The 20525-nt window shown below is 49.2% G+C and overlaps 1 protein-coding gene across 1 annotated transcript in view; it reads left to right on the forward strand.

The window, feature by feature from the left end:
• Positions 1-3269: 3269 nt before the first annotated feature.
• The window catches only part of GALNT17 (polypeptide N-acetylgalactosaminyltransferase 17), a gene marked incomplete at both ends in the record, with an annotated part of 480311 nt that continues 463055 nt past the window's right edge, over positions 3270-20525 (forward strand). Inside the window, one exon of the mRNA XM_080703050.1 lies at positions 3270-3507. Coding sequence (XP_080559176.1) covers positions 3270-3507 — 238 coding nt within the window. The remainder of the gene's footprint in view (positions 3508-20525) is intronic.

Genomic DNA, 20525 nt, shown 5'->3' on the forward strand with positions numbered 1-20525 from the left:
AGCCTCTGGGTTCCACCCCCAGTATCACCCCCCCCAAAAAAAAGGAGAAGTAAAATGCAAGAGAGGGGTGATCACTGGAAGGGAATTTTGCATGAGACTGCAGGTTCAGAGCACTTCCATATGAAGACAGAGAGAGAGAGTTCAGGGTGTGACCAGGGCCGTGGGTGGATTGTCATGTCTAGAGTGTTGCACATGACTTACGAACACAGGGGCTGCCCAGGGTGCAGATGGAGGCTGAGGGGAGAGAGGCCCGTAGACTGCACCATACAGTCATCAGTTAATTTGGACCAGAGCCCTCAGACTTTAAATGGAGAAAAGCCATGTCTCTGAAGTTGAATACAGCCCACTAACTTCACAATCACTCCGAGGCTGTTCCTCTGCTTCACTTCTTATTTTTCCCATCTCCAAATATGCATATACCCGGAAGTCAGAACCAACTTAGTGCATGGGGTAAAAGAATGTTCAAAAATGATTCTTATTTTGCAAATACATCTATTGATGCTGCTTGTGTTGGGGCTCAGAAAACGATACCCGAAAACATGAACCGAAAGAGACCTCAGACCTCAGAAGTAAACTCAAAAGCAAAGCTTCTTTGCATTGTCCTGCCCTCCTGTCTCGCACCTGTCTTTCTCCCCCAAAGGTGGGTCATAGAAACTAGAAACCCTCTCCCTCAAAGAAGCCACAAAACCCAGGTTGCTCTCTCTTCTCCCCTTCCCCTCAATGGCCCACATTCCAGAGGGGCCCTGTCCCTGGCTACACAGAGGAACCAAGAAGAATCAGAACACACAGGTCCTGCAGCCCCCTCTGCCCCACCCTTGATCTGTGACTACTAGATCTCAGTCCAATCTCACATTGACACAGCTTTTCATTCTCCACTGAATCCAAGCATAAAAAAAAAAAAAAAAAAAAAAAAGTTTCTCCTGGGTCTTTGGACCTTTAACTCGGAAAGCTTCCATGTCACATAAAACTTGGATACAAAACAAGCATGAGGATTTGCTCTGGCTAACCTGTCTTTTATTACAGGAGTGTGGGCCAGGTGCCCCTTAGAATAGGCCAGGAGAGGCGTGGCACCTCCCTGCCCCCATAGCTCCCTCTGAAAGTGGCGCTATTGACTCCTGACCCAACTAGGCGTCCAGTGTGTGTGGCTTCGTTGCCCGGCACCTGTCACATCAGAGCTGCTGGGTAACCCAGATTTCTTCCCATTCAACCTCTTTCTTACCCTACACCAGCGGTTAAAAAAAAAAAAAAAAAAGTCCCCTGCGGCCTTAGATGAGGCTTTTCATTTAACTATTTTGTATCCACTTTCTTGTAGTTTGTACAAAGCAAACACCCTGAGGAATTTATTGAACAGTTCCAAGGAAATGGAATAAAAACACTTACATTTTTTATGTACTTTTCTATGTTACAAATCAATCCTTAAAATAACAAACCAAACCCAAACCAAACACAAGCCCCCTCCCACGCCAGAACGGAGTGGGCGGGGGCTGCGATGAGATGGAGCTGGTGGATGCGGTGGGAACCAGCTTCATTTGGCATTACTGTCTAATTTTTATTAGTTGGCAGCCTGTTGTTTTCTTAGGCCCAAGGCATTCAAAGGTTCAACGCGGGGGTTCGGGATTTCGGTATTCGGAGCACCTGGGTTTGGGGAAGAGGAAGAGGTCTTGGGGCTCTCGGGAGCCAAGCAAACACGCTTCCTATGATACAATCCCCACTGAGCTGAGCGCGGACACGGGGACGGTGACTCGGAGTGTCGGATTTCTCCCGCGGGGAGAACCTCCCGGGTCCGCTAACCACCGGGGCCTGGCTGCGAGAAAGTGACGGAATCCGCGTCTCCAGGCCAGATTTTCCTTCCAGCCATGCCCGGCCACGCAAAGCGGAGCTGCGAGCTCACAGAAAGGGATGTCTTCATCGCCGAGCGGGATGGAACAAACCCGCCCGCGCGCGGAGTGCTGAACACCAAGGGGTCCCTCGGCCGCGGCGGGCATGGCTTGACGCCCCCAGCCCGCGCGGCGCCCACCTCGCGGCCCCCACCCTTTCCGGCTGCGCGCGCACGAGCCGGCCGGCCGGGGAGCGGGGCTCCGGGCAGCCTGCGGGCGGCGGGGCCGGCGGGGCCGGCGGGCTCGCGGCGGGAGGGTGGCCCGGGCGGCGGAGGAGGAGCCGGCGGGCGCCGCGGCCGCTCCCCTCAGGCCGCGCCCCGCCCTCCGTCGCCACCTGCGCGCCCTCCGGGCTCCGGGCCCCGGGCTGTGTGGCTCCCGGTGCCGCAGCGGCGGGGTCCGCGCGTTCGCCCACTGGGAGGCTGGGCGCCGGGTCCCGGGGCGCGGGACCCCGCGGTGGGTGCGCCGGCGCGCGTCCCTCCCCGCCACGCTTGGGGAGGAGGGATAGAGTCCTGCTGTGACTTTTGAGGTCCTCCTCCTCCTCCTCCTGCCCAGCCTCGCGACGCGCCAGCTCCCAGCCAGGCCGGGGTGCCCCGCAGGCCCCGGAGGCTCGCCGCCCGGCTGGCGCGGGGACTCGGAACGCGTCCGGGAACCGGCGGCGCCGTGCGCGCTGGTGAGTTTGCCGGCCCGGTGGGGAGGACCCCGGCGCCAGGGGCGGAGAGGACGACGCGCGCGGCCCCCGCCCCCGAGGGCTGCCCCCCACTTTCAGAGTCGCTGCGACTTGAGCGTGACTGCGGAGCCGCCAGGATGCGGGCGCCCGGTGCCGGCGCTGGCTCTGCCCCGCGTGATGGAGCGGGCCGGTGAGCGGAACAAAGGCTCCCGCCGGGAGGAGGAGCGCGTCCTGGGCTGAAGAGCGCGGCTCGTGCGCCGCGACGGCCGCCTGCGGGCGAGGCTGGTGGCCCGGCGGCTCCGGGAGGGCGCGCTCTCCGCGGGCGCACGGCGAGCCCCGAGCCCGGCACCCGCGCGCTGCTCCCGCCGCGTTCCCGGCTGGCCCCGTGGGCCCGGGGTCCGCGGCTGACGCCATCCCGGGTCCAGAGGCGAGTCCCTTGCAGGTGCAGAGGAGACACCCGGCCCCCGGCCTTTCGCCGTGACGCCTGCAAGGGGCTGGGCGCTGTGGACTGAGCCAGCGGTTCGGGGCCACTTCTGCAGCCCGGAGGCTTGCGCGTGAGCGGGCGCGCGCTCTCCGGCCGCCCCGTCCTCCACGCGGCCCGGGGGCCAGCGGCGGCTGGGACCCTCGCCCAGGTGTGTGTGGCTCGCACGGTCCCTGGCTGCCCCGCGCCTCGCCGGAACCCGAGGGGGCGCGGGTCCGGGGCGAGGGCCGGCCGGGTTTGTTTGATGGCTTCTCTGAGAAGAGTCAAAGTGCTGCTGGTGTTGAACTTGATTGCGGTGGCCGGCTTCGTGCTCTTCCTGGCCAAGTGCCGGCCCATCGCGGTGCGTAGCGGAGACGCCTTCCACGAGATCCGGCCGCGCGCCGAGGCGGCCAACCTCAGCGCGCACAGCGCCAGCCCCATCCAGGATGCGGTCCTGAAGCGCCTCTCGCTGCTGGAGGACATCGTCTACCGGCAGCTGAATGGTAAGGACGCGCGCGGGACGCGGGGGAGCCCGGGCTCTGCGCGCTGTGCCGGGAGCCGGCACCTCCTGGCTCCTGCGCGCCTTACCTTCTTCTTACCTTCCGTGCCCCGTGCCCCGTGCAGGCGGCTGGGGCTGCCCGAAGGAACAACTACCTGCTTTTTTTTTTTCGGGCCCCAGCTGTAAGTTTGGTTTTGTCCTGGAACCACGTCAGTACAGTTGGCGCCCAATCCCCACGTGCCAGGCAGGAAATCATTCCTTGGTGACCCAGCCAGAGCGCAGGAACCCGTAGAACAGCGTGAGCTGATGTCTAGGGAGGAAACAGCCCTTAAAGCGCAGCGTTTACTGGGGAGCAGCCCGGGAGGGGGTAGGCTGGCAGTGTAAATGCCTGCAAAGCCCCCCAGGTTGTGGAGCTGATGTGCTTTCAGGGTAAATGGGATGAATGCGTTTCTCTAGGAGGCAGGCAGCACAGCAAATCATGAAGACCCTTCCCTTCCCGCTGCCTTGGCGGAGGCTGCTACTAAAAGCACCTCCCAGCCGGGCGGGCATGGTGGCGCAGGCTTGTCATCCCAGCATGTGGGAGGCTGACACGGGAGGATCCAGGTTCGCGGGCCAGTCTCAGCTACTTAGTGAGGCTCTTTGCAACTCAGCGAGACCCTGTTTCAAAATAAAGAATATTAAAAAAAAAATTAGGATTGGGGGTGGAGCTCAGAGGTAGAATGCCCCTGGGGTTCTATCCCCAGTACTGCAAAAAAAAAAAAAAAATAAATAAATAATATAATAAAATAAAAGTCCCTTTCCTACTCCAGGTGCAGAGGGCTGATTGAAGTTCTGGGAGAGAGGTGTCCACAGAATGTAGCCAGGTGTGGCACCCAGGGGGTACAGTTGTTGAAATCTGCCCCTCGAAAGTGTTCTCCATCCTTTAGGAGAAGATAGAGACTCTCTCATCTGCCCTGGTTGCCCTTGCTCTCTGGGACTGATGCTCACAGACACTTGCTGTCCCCAACAGGAGTTTTGCCTACTGGAATACAGGCAGCTCCCAGGCAGGTACGGGATGAAGGTAGAGGCTGCCTCTTCCCTTCCTGAGCGTCTCTCATGTTCTCTACATGGTGGTTCCAGAACTGCAGATAATCATAAAGATAATGATAATAAAAAAAAAAACCCTGATGGAATTCTTGCTGCCTGCCAGATATTGTGCAAAGATATTACAAGTGCATTAGCTCATAGTATGTTCACATCCAAGGAGGTTCCACCCCATCCCCATATGGGAAATGAGAAAAGCTGGGGGGGGGGGATGGTTCCTTTGCTCATTTGCCCTGTGTCCTGCTGCTAGGAAGTAGTGGAGTTTTGAGTCAGAACCCTGTGTCTTGGTAGACTATGGATTCTTGGCCACTAGGCACAAACTTCTATCTATGGTCTCTTCCTAATTATAAGATGTATTGGAATTTTTTTTTTTAAGAGAAAGAAATATAGAGAGCTGGAAATACAGCCACATCCTGCTTGTAGCTGGGGACCAAGCTTAACTGTCTTCACTGTGGTGAGAGTGAGGGTCCAGCCTCGGGGCAGGGAGAAGGGGGCAGGGGGCAGGATGATGCCAGACTGTTCCCTTCCTGCTCTCTGATGGCGATGGTCTCTTCTAGGTAATTCATGGGGGTGGGTGGTCAGATCCCTGCACATGTCAGAGGACATCCTGGCCTTCTCAGCGTTACTCAGTAAGTACCTCGAGGATGCCTTGAACTTCATCTGCGGTGTGACACTGCTGTCCTGCCCCTGTGTCTGCGAGGAGCGTGGCCAGGCTGCCACCAAGGTCATGCGAAAACCCCCTTTTTAAGGGTTTGAAAACAAAATAAACCGAATGAAACAAAAACTCCATAGTTCATTTCTGCAGGAATTAGGAGTTTATGGGAGTGGGCCTTGTTATTCTGCCCAGATACCTGGCATTGATATCTCCATAGCATCCAAAGGATGCTCAGTGTCCCCTCACTCTCAGACTGCATTTGGGATACAGGCCATTCGAGTTTCCATTAGGAACATTCAGCATAACATAGCCACAACCCCCAGGAGGAAGAACAACATTTGGTATTGTGTTTTCCAAGTGTAACAGACATGCATGAATCCATCTAGTCTTTGCAATAAGCCCTATGAGATAGGTGCTCCTACCTGCCCCTCAGTGACTTGAGGGTATCAGGGCTGGGGATTCATCCTGGACCACTTGGCTGCAGGATGGAGGATTCTGAGCTGCAGTACCACCCTGCCTTGATCTTTTTTTTTTTTTTTTTTTTCAGTGCTAGGGATGGAACCGAGGGGCATTCTACCTCCAAGTTACACCCCTAACCCTATTTTTTATTCTTTATTTTGAAACAGAGTCTCACTGAGTTTTCAAAGGACCTCACCAAGTAGCTGAGGCTGACCACAAACCGTGATCCTTCTGTCTCAGCCTCTAGAATACTGGAATTACAAGCCTGCACTACCACTCTCGGCCTCCCTTGATTTTTAGCCTGCTTAAGACAGATTTCTTAAGATACGTGTTCAGACCCAGATTTTTGGGTTCCATATCCCAGGGTCTCAGATTCAGGGCCTGAGAATTCCTATCTTACAAAACTTGTGGCCAGGACCGTGACCCACTGCCGAACACTTTGCTGCCTATATCAGGCAGAACCCTGGCAGAAAATTCATTCTGATTCTAAAGCCAGCTGGTTGGGGGACTTCTGAGAATTGGAGGCTTGTTTCTTATAGACTTGGGGTCTGGCTTCTATCCCTGTGCCCTTCTGCCATGTAAACGATTCCCAGAGTGTCTGAGTCGGGAGCTGTGGGGTGTCAAGGCTGAGTTTTCTTGACTTGCAGCCTCTGAGCAGGAGCTGGCAAGAAGGCCCAGTTGAGAGCTTTTCTTGGGCGAGCTTGGAGTTCCAGCTGGGACTTGGCAGATGTTATCATCCTGGCCGCTGACTGTAATTTGTAGTGACATGCAACCTGGAGGAGAAGAGCAGGGACTAGTTGTGTAATGAGGGACTAGTTGTCCCTCCTTCCACCCCACCCTGGGCACTCAGTCCTTTGCTTGTGCTTGTCTGGGTTACCCATGTGCCCTGTGTTGATGAGCTAGGCCTGTTGGGATGCCTCTGCAGCAGGGGGCTAGGTGAGGGAGGAGAGGGTGCCCCTCCTGGTACCTGGAGACATGATACCTGCACTTCACAAGACCTCCTGCTCAGCACTTGTCTCCATCCTTTGCTGCTGAAGGAGGAGACGGAAACCCTGACCTCATGATTCCTCATTCCTTAGAGCCCAACATGGGGTGTACAGCAGGGACTTGGGGTCGGTTCCTTTTGGACAGAGTAGAGCTGGCATTTAAAAAAATTTTACAAGTTTCTTGGGGTTTCTTTTCTTTCTTCCTTCCTTTCTTGTTGCTCAAGTTTCATTTTTTTTTTCTTTTGGTACTAGAGGTTGAAACAAGAGGAAGAATTCTACTTCTCAGCTAGGATCCAGCCCTATTTTATTTTGAAACAGGGTCTTGTTAAGTTGCTGAAGCTGGCCTCAAAACTGTAATCCTCCTGTCTCAGCCTCTCAAGTACTGGGATTACAGGTATGTGCCGCCACACCTGGCATTGAGTTTCTCCTTTCTTTCTTCCTTTCTTCTTCTTTTTTTTTGGGGGGGGGGATGTACTGGCTTGTTTGGGTTTCTTAAACTTGTCCTCTGGACTCTTAGGAAATTCCAGCAGGAAGGATTCATGGAGGGCTTTACCTGTCCCTGGCCATTGAGCCCAGCCATCACTGGTACCTTCTGATGAAATAGGTTTTAATGAGTGCCTGGGTGGGCCCACTGAGAGCCTTGGTAGCCCTGATATCCTGAGAACTGATTTCTCTGCTAAGACTTGCTGCCAAAATCCTGAATCCTGCCTTTGAGAACCAAGTATAGGTTGCTATTTACATATATATATATATATATATATATATATATATATATATTTTTTTTTTTTTTTTTTTTTGGTATATGCTGTAAAGGACACTTTCAGGAGAAAGTGGCGATACTGGTATAGAGGATAGCAGATGGGCTTGAATGACATTTCTCCCCTCTAGAAGCTGCTCTTCCATTTTTCCCCACTAGTTCCTCCCCTATCCCCACCGCGGGCCCTTTTTCTGTACACCTGGACCACTGTGGCACTGTACTTTAACCATGTGCCTGTCCTCTGGTGTCCTCCATTGCCCTGGGCACATTGTGGAAAGCAGCCACTTCCAGAGGGCCCACACCTTCCAGGGTCTTCCTGTGTCCTAGGATCATGCCCAGCATGGAGGCTGGTAGTCAAGGCTGGTCTAGCCAGCTCCCTTGGGCATCTCCTATACCCTGTATCTCTTATATCTCACTCATACCCCATGCCTCTGCCTCCCCCAGTCAGACTCCTCTACTTGTGGAAGTCCCTGCCTGGCCTCAGGATTGTTAGCCTTCACATTTCAGCCTAGTCCCTGAGAATGCAGGACAGCAGGGCCGAGAGGGCACAGGGAAGACAGCCTCCTCGTTCTCAGTCTTCCCAGCAGAGACCTTCGAGCGCCCGCCACTCATCACGTGACTCAGCCCAGCCTTTCCAGTCTTGAGGGTTTCCTGGTTTTCTCTGCTCTCTCCACTCCATTCTCCATTGCATCCATCTTTTGAGCTTGGCACAGGTCACCTCCGTGGCCGGAAGGCTGTGGACGGCCACGCCAGTTCAACCCTTGCTGCTCTGAGTTTCCTGAGGCTTTGTGGTCAGTGGCCCTATGCAGCCACGGCCTGAACACTTGTGCCTCTGTGGTTTTATCTTGTGAGTCCAGAATTGGACTGTAGATTTTTTTAAGGGCTGGAATTTTTTTTTTTTTGTGTGTGTGTGGCACTGAGGATTGAACCCAAGGGTATTCTACCTCTGACTTATGCCCCCAGCCTTGTTTTATTCTTTAGTTTGAAACAGGGTCTCAGTACTTTATAGAGGGCCTAAGTTGCTGAGGCTGATCACAAACCTGTGATCCTTCTGTCTCAGCCTCCAAAGTACTTGGATTATAGGCATGTGCTATCACACCTGGTCATATTTTAGACCTTTATTTTTAGTTTTTATTTTTTGCAGTTCTGGGGATGGAACCCAGGGGTCTTCTACCTCCAAACTACACCTCCAGCCCTATTTTTATTCTTTATTTTGAAACAAGGTCTCACTGAGTTGCAGAGGGCCTCACTAAGTAGCTGAGGCTGTCCTTGAACCATGATCTTCCTGTCTCAGCCTCCCAAATGCTGGGATTACAAGCGTGCACCACCACACCTGGCTTATTTTAAATCTTTAAATCCCTTCTCTATCCCTCAGCCTCTACTGCAGCACTTTGCACATAATGTGGGCACTTAAGGTTTATTGGTTGATTAATTGGATTGAAGCTATTTTTAGGAGGCAAATGATAGCCACAGAGGAAATATCCTCAAGATTGTAAAGGGTAGGTTGGTTTGGGTGATGTAGTGAGGAGAGGAGGCTAAAAGGACTTAGCTGGACAGACAGGATGAGGAGGGTGCCATTTTGCTCCTGCCATCTTGCCTGTACTGTTTTGGCTCCTCCATCTTGCCTCCGCCATCTTGCCTGAACCATCTTGAGGCTGGTCGAGTCTTCACTTACCTAATTGAAAAGAAGTAGATTCTTCAAGGAGCTTGGAAATGAAGCAGTCATCTAGGTTAAGCACTAGGTTATTAGTACATTTTCTTTGAATGTGTGATTTTTATGACATGAATATGGTTTAATATTTTTGTAGCATATAATCAATTCATAGTTATTAGAGAAATTTGGAAAAATAAATATATAGAAGAAAGGAAAACTCTGTTAAAATATATATATATATATATATATATATTTTAATGGTGGCTTGGTGATACTATACCAGCATTAGGTACTATACCAGATACTATACCAGATACTTGGTGATACTATACCAGAGACATAATTGTTTTGTTGATGTTGGAATTCCCTCGGCAACTCTGTATGAATTTTGGCTTTTTATCACTTTTTCTGTTGTCTTCCAAGGAAGTTATTTATTTCTCTCATTTTAGAGATGAGAAAAGCAAGAAACAGAGATACTGTGTGATTTTGCCAGGGTGGCACAGCAAGCAGTGGGCAGAACCAGGATTCCTGATACCATGATTTCAAATACCACGACACTTTATCCCAGCCTAGCACCCTTTCCATGAAGGGGAGAGAGGCAGAGGGGTGTGGAGCCTCCCTGTCCCCCTGGAAGCTTCCAACCCTGGCTGGCGACTTAATCCGACCTCCGAGTCCTCTGTACAGTGAATAGGAAGGCTGCATGTCAGAGCTCTGGCCCAGTAAGCCCAGGGTAGCACTGTTTTAAGAGGAAATGCAGTCAATTCAAGTTAGGTTCCAAATTTAGATTTCAGAAGGATATTGAATAGAAGCAGGGTTGGCTTGGAGAAATTGAAAATCTTTGTGGAAATGGAGAGAAGTCAAAATTACCTATCCCAGTCCTGCCCTCAAGCCACATAGGCACATGAAACTGAAGTCGCAAGTCAAAATGTTCCAAATAACCCAAGTGTAGCCCATCCAACCTGCCTCCTAAGCCCAACTCCCTAGGCAAGGAAGGAGAGTGGATCCAGTGTGGGCAGAGGGGAAGTTTTCTCTCACAGGCCTCCAAGGTGGAGGCAGAGCGAGAAAGAGGGTGTTTTGAAAGCATCCCTTTTCTGCTATGCCGTGTGGACCACAAATGCTGCAAGGTGCCAGCATTTCCTGTGGGAAGGAGGTAAGAGGGGAGATGGGATATTCATATATGTAGTCGACCACTGCAGTGGATGTCAGAGGAAACCAGGACAGGCAGATCTCTCAAGTGCTTGCAGGGCTTCATGACAGACAGGAGCAGGGTTCTGGAAATCTCTCTCTGGCAGAGCCTGGGTGCTGGAGGGAGAAGTACTCCTTTATCAACAACTTAACATCTGGTTGTAGCTGGCCCCTCCTGAGGCCATGGGGAGTCTCATTCTTGGGCAGCCCTCTTCCTCCTGGCACATCTATGTGGGCCAGTCTCTGTGACAGGCACCTTGCCATAACAGAGGTAGCGGGAGAGGTGGCCTGTGTCATTCTTGCTGAAGAAATCCAACCCCCTGACCTTTGCTTGTTGCCAAATCGGGAATGTCCTTTGTGGATGAGAAGATGGCTCAGTAAATGAGAGCTAAGAGTGGCAAGAGGGAAGGAGGGATGTGGTCACATTGAGGTCTGACTCAAACGAAGGGACAGCCCGAGATTAGACGACACGCGAGTCTCTAAGGACACATCAGAAGAAAGGTTGTTGACGTGGTCGTGAAGACAGGCCAGGTTTGATTCTCAGTTCTGACACTTCTTAATGCTGAGACTCTGGGCGAGTCACTTCACTTTTCAACTGTAAAATGGGGTCGTGGAATATCAGGATGAACCGAGATGCAAAGTGCAGAGGGCTCGACCTGCAGCAGCCACCAACCCTAAAGACAGAGACCCGCGAGCTCGCCCCTGATGGATCCTGCCTGCCTGGAGCTGCCTTGGCTGCAAGCAGGTGCTCAGCAGACGTTTCCTGAGTGAATGCATGGGCAGGTAGTGATACTAGGTCGCACCTTGTGGCCACTGCTACTTGAAGTCAATCCTCAAATGGGTACGAGGGGGTCTTTCTCATCCTATTTTTCTTGGAGTCTTTGGGCTAAGTTGTGACCCTTCTGTCTTCCATGGGGTTTGAGTGGAACTCTGTTTCTTTCGTTTTTCTTTCCTCATTCTCCCCTCCCCCTTCTCATAACCATGGTGCCTCTGCCAATGGCTTTCGAGGCCTAGGAGAAGTGGCAGTCTGTGTGCAGTTGTCCCCCTTATCCACGGCTTTGCTTTTCACTGTTTCAATTACTTGAGGCCAATGGCAGTCAGTGGTATAATAAGATTTTTTTTTTTTGGGGGGGAGTAACAACATTCACATAATATTTATTGTAGTCTATTGCAATAACTATTATTTTTAGCAGTTATTATTAATCTCTTACTATGCTTAATTTATAAGTTAAGCTTTATCATAGGTACATGCTTTGGAAAAAAACCCATAGTATCCAGTATATAGGGTGTGTTAACTTTCTTTATTTTTTTTTTTTTTTTTTTTTTGGTGTACTGGGGTTCCTGGAAACTCTTCTACCACTGGGCTACACTCTCAGACACCTATTTTTTATATTTTTATTTGGAAACAGGGTCTCTTAAGCCAGCGAAGCTGGTTTCGAACCTGCACGATCCTCCTGTTTCCGCCTCCAAGCGCGGGGATTACAACCGTGCGCCACCATGCCTGGCTCTATTTTTGGCTTTTTAAAAATACTTTTATTGGTGCATTATAGTCTCACATCATAATGAATAAGTAGTAATAGTGACATACATGCACACAGCACTTGGGCAGTGGCTGGGAAGCAAAAGAGAGAGGAAGTGTCCAGGTCCCACAGCGCCCTCTGGGGTTACACCCCCAGTGACTTAAGACCTTCCACCCTCTTAAAGGTTTCCACCATCTCCCAGTAGTGCCAGGTTGGGGACAAGCCTTTAACACATGGGCCTTTGGGGGGACATTTCAGATCCAAACCATCGCATAGGGGGTCGGTATAATGTGTAACTACAGGCATCCACTGGGGGTCGTGAAGTGGAAGTTCTGCAGATTGGTGGGGACTGCTCTATGGCAAATCCCGTTACAACACATGTTGGTCATTTGCGTCTCTTAGTGAGTGAGCACTGCTTCACTGCTAGGTAGACCAGATGGCAGAAGTATAAAATGCGGGCGTCCTGCCTGCCTAGGCTCTGCGGTCTAGTTGGAAAGATCCATTTGTAGTTTTATCAGGTGTATATTTGGTCCCCAAAGAATGTTAGACTGAGTATGAGAATAGTGAGCTTGAGCTGGCACTCAGTTCAGCTCTTAAGCAGTGAATGTTGGACTGAGACAGAGAACGAAGAAGTTTTGACATGTTGCCAGGAGGATCCAGGTAGGATCCGACCTGGGACTGGGGACCATCAAGATGCTGGCAAGGGGGACGGCCTGGAGGCAGAAGAGCGTGTGGGGCCGTGTGGGAGGAGGTATGGCGGGGGCTCCTCTGTGGCTGGGGTTTCTTTAGAGGAGCAGATGGAGGCTGGGTGGGGCTAGCATTAGAAACCAAGGCTACTTTGGACTTTCTTCTGTGGGTGTGAGGAGCCATCAAGAGACCAGGCCACTGTGTTGACAGGCCCTAAAGCTGTCAGGCCTTAGGCCCTAGGCCGGTGTCTTCTTAGGGTTTAGTGCCTGTGAGGATGGGGGCAGATGGGTTAGAATAAAGTCTAGTTGTCTCTTGGTGTCTGTGGGGCATGGTGGGACCTTTCACAGAAACTAAAATCTGGAGGTGCCTAGGTACTTATGTAAAATGGTATAATTTGCATAGAGCTTACACATATCCTTCAGTGTATCTTATTTATTGTTGTTGTTGTTGTTATTATGATGATGATGATGATGATGATGATGATGATGATGATTAGCAGTGCTGGGGATTGAACCCAGAGGCATTCTACCTCTGAGTTACATCCCCAGCCCCTTTTGTTTTTTTATTTTAAAACAGGGTCTCACTACGTTGCAGAGGGCCTCACTAAGTAGTTAAGTCTGACCACGAACCTGCGATCCTCCTGTTTCAGCCTCCCAAGTTCTGGGATTACGAGTGTGTGCCAGCACACCAGGATTATCCTTCAATGTACTTTAAGTCACCTCTAGATTACTTAGAATACCTAATTGCTATAGATGTTAAGTAATTAGTTGTTATACTGTATTGTTTAGGGAATGATGACAAGAGGAAAAAACAAAACAGAACTGGGAGTGTGGCAGAGTGTTAGAGCACTTGCCTCGCATATATAAGGCCCTGGGTTTAATCCCCAGCACAGAAAGAAAGACGAAGGAAGGAAGAAAAGAAAGAGGGAGCATTTTGTACATGTTTACCACAGATATGTTTTTTCTGAGTATTTTCCCTCTGTAGTTGGCTGGCTTCATGGAGGCCGGCTCCTTGGAGGCAGACCTAAGGTAAGAAGGCTGACTGTCGTACGCACACTCGGATGCAGTCCCCCTCCCTCGGAGCCTCAGAGTGATCCCAGAGGTGCTTCACTTGGAAGCACCCTCCTTGGCCGCACCTGGAACCACACACCCATTGACACCTGGCCTGGCTCCCTTGGGAAGATCTGAATCGGCTCTGAGCTGCTGGGACCTGAGTTCTGCCTCAGGCTTGGGCTCCTCTGCTCTTAAACTGCCTTGAGGCCCCCTCTTTCACCACCCTTTCTCTAACCGTCCATCTTCGGCCTGCCCAGCCTGCCCAGCACCTCTCTTTTCTGTGCCTGGTGCCTGTCCCTGAGTCCTGGAGGAGGTGGGCTGGGTGGGCTGGAGTGGCTCTTTAGGAGGCCTGGGGAGATGTAGGAGGAGTCATCAGACTCTAGACCCAGTCTCCTTCGTCCTCTCAGCAACCTGGCTGGGGTTGCTGCAACTGGGGAGTCCGTGTGGTGGGCAGGGAGCAGCTACCACAAGCCTCTGGGCCTTTTTGCCCTGTGGATCCAGATGATGCCATAACACTGAGGGCCTGGCTTTGCAGCAGCCCCGAGGGGCCAGTGGTGAGCCCCTGGAGTGCAGAGGAGTCCGCTCACCAGCGGTGACCTGTGGCTCCAGTGCAGGTGGGGTAAGAGCCACACAGGAGCGGAGGAGCTGGTCCTCTCTTCTTCCCCTCTTCCTCCATTCCTCTCTTGCCCTTCCCCCAATTCCTTTCCTTTCTTTCACTGTCTTCCTCCTCACCTATGCCTCCCTCTCCATGCCCCTCTCTTCCTCTTGCCAGGAATCCTTTACCACCTTCCGTAGCTCATGCTTGAAAGATCTCTCTCTCTCTCTCTCTCTCTCTCTCTCTCTCTCTCTCTCTCTCTCCCTCCCTCCCCCCTCCCTCTCTCTCTCTCTCTCTCTCTCTCTCTCTCTCTCTCTCTCTCCTCATTGTTCCTCAGAGGTTCTTAGACCTCTCTGATGTGTGGATGACAATCGGCTCAGCCACTGATAGAGACGTTCTCCCTTTTAGTAAGACCCTCTCAGCTGGACATGGTGGTGCACGCTTGTAATCCCAGCATTTGGGAGGCTGAGACCAGAGGATCCCTGTTCACCGACAGCCCCAGCTACTTAGTGAGGCCCTCCGCAACTTAGTTAGACCCTGTTAAATAAAAAAGAATAGCCGGGTGTGGTGGCGCATGCTTGTAATCCCCGTGCTTGGGAGGCGGAGACAGGAGGATCGTGCAGGTTTGAAGCCAGTTGTGCTGTCTTAAGAGACCCTGTTTCCAAATAAAAAGTATAAAAATAGGTCTGGGAGTGTAGCCCGGAAGCAGAAGGGCTTAAGGGATTCCAGGAACCCCAGTACCACCACCACCACCAAAAAAAAAAAAAAAAAAAGAATAAAAAGTAGAGGGAGTAACTCAGAGGTTGAATGCCCCTGGGTTCCATCCCCAGACCTGCAAAAAAAAAAAAAAAAATAATAATAATAAAAAAAATAAAAAAATAATAAAATAAAATAAAAAGACCGTGTCTTTGTCTTTGCTAACTGCAGAGCCCCAGCCTGCCAGGCATGACTAATACGCGACTGCCGCCATCCAAGGCAGCCGCAGCAAGACACCAACGCAGGACCCTGCTGTCAGATACCAGGCAGCTAGGTTCCAGGAGAGCTTCCATGCCGGCCTCCGACACTGGCCAATTGTGTGATTAGTGTTTACTCAGGGCTATTCTTGTGCTTATACATGAATTGTTAGGTATTGTCCTTCTCCAATACAAAAACTGATTTCAGGGTCAGGAGACTGGGGTTCTTTCTGAGGAGCAAACTTTGTGCACCTATAAAATGAGCTGCATGACTCTAGAGTCCTTTAACTCTCTGATTCTGAAGGATATTTCCCTCACCCATCTTATTAAAATCTCACACTTTCTCCAAGGACCAATTCACACACTCTCTATTCCCTGAAACCTTCCCTGGCCACCTTGTCAGAATTAATCTTTTTTTTCTTCTGGCTTTTATGGTACTTTGCAGGGGTCACTTTTAGCCCTCGTTCATCTCTGCCTTGTGTCATAATGAATTGATGACATGGTCTGACCCGGTAGTTTGGAAGGCAAGAGGCTTTATTCCTCTCCGTGTTGTATAGAAATTGATTCCTCTCGGCAAGTAATTTGTTCTCACTTAACAAGTCCAGAAGCAGTGGTAGCGAGCATCAGTGGTTTGGCACCATGATGTCATGCCTCATGTTAGTACATCCCTCTTGGTCTTTTCTTCAGGGTTACAAGATGGTTGCTGTAATTCCAGTCATTGTGTCTTTGTACAAGGTAGGAAGTACTGTAAACCAGTGGTCACATCTGCTTCTGTCATTTAATCAGGAAAAAAATCTTTTCTAGAAGTGTTCCTGGCAGGCTCCTATGTTTGGGCTGGGGGATAACTCCATGGGCAGCCTTGCTTCAAGAAAATAATTTTTGTTCCGAGGAAGTTACAGTATGGTGATTGCAAAAGAGGAGAGGAGAGAAAAAATGACATTCCTTCTTTATTCCTAATACGTTTAAAAGATTATAATAATTATTATTTATTTTTTGAGGCAGGGTCTCACTAATTTGTCCAGGCTTGGCCTTGAACTTGTGATCGTGCCGCCTCAGCCTCCCTAGTTCCTGGGATTATGGGCATGTGCAGCCATTTGTAGCTTCAATGAATATTAAGATGCACCAAGACTCTTGGATAACTGGAAATTCAGTTCCCTAGAATATTTAAGGTCTTGGGCATTCTGGTTAACTTAGATTTCATTGAAAGCTATTTCATAAGCTGGGTCCAGTGGCATGCTCCTATAATCCCAGTTCTTAGGAGGCTGAGACAGGGGGATTGTAGGTTTGAGCCATTCTCAGCAACTTCATGAGACTGTTTCAAAATGAAAAATAAAAAGGGCTGAGGATATAGTTTGGTGGTAGAATGCTGCTGGTTTCAAGTCCCATTGCTTAAACAAAACCAAAAATATAAAAAAGAAAAGAAAAAGATATCTCATAGTTTGAAAGTAGCATATATAACTATTTTGTCAATGTTTACATGTACATTTTTGCATCTCTGAAATTGGGATTCAGCTTACCATCAGTGGCATATCATAGTTGAATTGGCAGCAGTTTTTTTTCCCTATGAGTAAATAGTGCATCTATTAAAACATCCTAGATTTCATGGAATATATGATATTGGTCTATTCATAGATATACCATAGTTTACCACACACAGCTATTTTTATTGAGCATCTACTATAAAAATCAAGTGGTATTTTTAGTATGCATTTATTTGTTTTTATACTTTTGCTGGTACATGATAGTCTTATATCCTAATGTAGCGATAGCGACCTACATGCACACAGCACTTGGTGAGCTTTCCCCTGTCCCCCTCCCTGTGTTTTGTATTACTTAATTGGACATCAAACCCACTTACGCTCTTATACCCATTCTACATAGGAGGAAGAGGAAACTCATAGAGATAAGTAAGTTGTGGAGACACCCACCAGCTGCCCCTTTCTGGGTCTTCCATTGTGAAGTTGGCCCCACTGACTCCTGGTCTGAGATGGAGTATTGACCACTGGCAGCTGGTCCAGGGGCTGCGAGTGAGTGTGGGCCACGAGCTGCCAGTGGCCGGTAGTGTCAGGGAACCTTCCTTTACTCAGGTTTAGCAGTTTCTAGTGTAGAAAGTTGTAAAGCTGTTAATTCTAGGACTCTAAATTATGCTGTGTGAGCTTTAAATCCAGCCCCTAATTAGAACAAAATGTGAGAAAAGTGAAATTGATATTAAGTTAATTAAAAGGCTTTGCTTATATTTGCAAGGAAATTAACACAACAAAACAAGAGTGCTGACAAGTGCACATTGTTAATTTCTTCTTGGTTTGGGTGGCTCTCAGCAGGCCACAGGCAAGCCCCATCCCCTGGCTTCTGCCCTGCGCCCACTCTGCAGTCACAGGGTCCTCTTAATACTGTCACTGTGGCTGCAGATGAGCAAAATCCAGCATAATCTTGAGACAGTCTCTTGTTTTTTGCGGTACTGGGGATGGAACCCAGGGGCATTCTACCTCTAAGCTACACCCCCAGCCCTATTTTTTATCCTTTATCTTGAAACAAGGTCTCACTGAGTTGCAGAGGGCCTCACTAAGTATCTGAGGCTCTCCATGAACCATGATCCTCCTGTCTCAGCCTCCCAAATGCTGGGATTGCAAGCGTGCGCCACCATGCCCAGCTGAGACACGTTTTATAGTGGATACCAAGCCTGAACTAGGAGCCACTCCATCCAGCTGGGAGCCGGGGCCCTGGAAGCGTGTGTGGGGTTTCAGAGGTTCTGTAACACAGGCATTAGCTCCAGGGCACTGTATTCTCACACCTGTTCTCCATCCTGATTGTTATCATGGACCTGGGTTTGATTATATGATGTAGAATTTCACTTTAGCATTCCTAGAAGACAGGGAACATCAGCATGTTTCTTACATTTTTATTTCTGTGATAGCTTTAAAAAGACCAGATCAGCTACTACTTAGTGAGGCCCTATGCAACTCAATGAGACCTTGCTTCAAAAATAAAGAATAAAAGCCGGGCATGGTAGTGCACGCTTGTAATCCCAATACTTGGGAGGCAGAGACAGGAGGATCACATGGGTTTGAAGCCAGCCTCAGCTACTTAGTGAGGCTCTCAGCAACTTAGTGAGACCCTGTTTCCAAGTAAAATATAAAATAGGTCTGGGAGTATAGCCCAGAGGTAGAAAGCCTCTGGGTTCCATCCTCAGCACCACACACAAAAAGGACTGGGGGAGATACTCTGAGGTACTCCATCCCCAGTACCAAAAAAAAAAAAAAAAAAAAAAAAAGCAGATCAGGGTCTGCATAAGGGAGCCTGAGCTCAGATTACCCAGAATTTCTCTGGTCTTGTCTCTACTTGGGGTGGCAGAGGCAAAGCCACGTTCATCAAGGACTTCTCTCTATCTGGGGCACAGAGCTGGTCTTTTACCATTCTGTAGTTAGGTGGGTTCTGTGCTGTGGGAGGTGGGCAGAAGTGATATTTTTCACTGTCAGGCCTGCACCATAAAGCCTCTGTGGGGTCCTCCGTGCCTTCTCTCTGTCTCTTCAGTCATGGTCTTGGAATCCTCCTCTGGGTGGACTACAAGATGGAAGGATCTTCAACTCCTGAATTACTATGTGGAGCAGAACACTACCCTTCCAAGCTACCTTTTGCTGAATCTGTGCAGTGAGCCCTTATGTTAAGTCATTAAGAATTTGGAGCTCTGGTGGTTGTGGGGGCTCACGCTTGTAATCCCAACATTTGGGAGGCCGAGACAAGATGATTGCGATTCACGTACAGCCTCAGCTACTTAGGCCTTCTGCAACTTAGTGGGACCTCGTTTCAAAATAAAGAATAAGAAATAGGGCAGGGGGTGTAGCTCAGAGGTTGAATGCCCCTGGGTTCCATCTCCAGACCTGTAAAAAAAAAAAAAAAAAAAAATAGGGCTGGGTGTATAGCTCAGATAGAATGCCCTAGGGTAGTAACACACACACACACACACACTCTCTCTCTCTCTCTCTCTCGTAATTTGGAGCTCAATCTGTTGCAGCAACTAGTGTTTCTTATACTGACTAATTCAATTAGATAGGAAATAAACACTAGTCTCCCTAACCTACTTTCTTTCTTTGTTTTTGATTAATATGATCATCAAATACTGATTGATCTTAAACAGTAAGTGGGCAGTGTTAGGTGTTTAGATTAAAAGTCACCTATTTCTAGGCCAGCTTCTGTGTTTAATCTGCTGTTAGCTTTAAGAAAACAGTGTTGCTTTTAACTGTCCCAGTGTTCTATTTACAGAATGATGGAATGATTATAATCATCCCCTACTTATGCTCCTAGTTGGAGCCCAGGGATAAGTATTGAAATATAGCTAAGTTGTTTGCAATTATAAACAACTAAATAATATATGCATTGTCTTCATTATGGTGTCTGCTGGTAGGAATTGGCATTTTTCAAAATGAGACAAACCAAAAAGGTTAGTTTAAGAATTGGCAATTAAAAAACATCATGGTCTTTGCTACCATTGCGTTTTAAATCATACAAACATTTATGTTTGTGCCAAAGTCCCACAATTTCCTTCAGAGCAATTACTGAAATGCATTCACATTATAAAAATGGAGTTTGGCGAAGAATATTTAAGAGCTCTTTAATGATGTTAAAAACTTTGCTAATTTGCCAAGTTGTTCTAAAATCCACTTCAATTTCTTTCCCTGCCTACCCATCTTCCTGTAATTGAACTGATTCCAGGAGACTTGAAGAAAGGGGCCAAAATTACTATTAAAATACACAAATTTCATGAAATACCTCTTCAAGAGGTTTCCTTTTCCTTTATTAGCCGAAGGTGAACATTCAGGCAGATATAAGAACCCTTGGGCTGTGTTTACTTGCACAGAGCTATTTGGGGAGAAAACAGAAGCTAAACGGTGGTTATAATGGGTGGTTTGAATTAAACTTTTCCTTTTACGGCTCTTTCGAAGCTTGTTCATGTAGGCCCTTGGGGAGAATTGGTTGCTCTGCGTTCTTCATTTCATCCTCCTTAGGCAAATCTCAGATGGCAAAACTGTAGTTAGCGAATGCTTGTGGTCCCCCACCCCCATCCCTGGGCACCATTACTTGTCTCTCCAGCTCCTTCTAGGGCGCGAGGGCACCCTGCTCTGTCCTCCACAAGAAAAAGGATTCGTGATAATGGTCCACATTTTCATTAGAGTGAGTTTATGGTACCTCTCCGGGATGATTCTCTTGAAAGCCCAGTGCTCAGGAGAGGAAATTCGATAGCATTAAATCCCAGACAAGAGTCAGAGATGATGTTACTTGAGCCTTGCCAGCTACCTCTCTAGCCACTTCACCTCAAGGGGGTTTCATACAGTGGACTGAGCAGGGGCCAGGTAGATGGACTCTGTATTAACTTTGCATCACTGTGACAAAATATTCCAGCTATCTCCCTACCTGCATCACCTTAAAGAGGTTTCAGAC

This window comes from Muscardinus avellanarius (genome assembly GCF_963383645.1).
Source record: "Muscardinus avellanarius genome assembly, chromosome: 10".
In the NCBI taxonomy this organism is placed as follows: Eukaryota; Metazoa; Chordata; class Mammalia; order Rodentia; family Gliridae; genus Muscardinus; species Muscardinus avellanarius.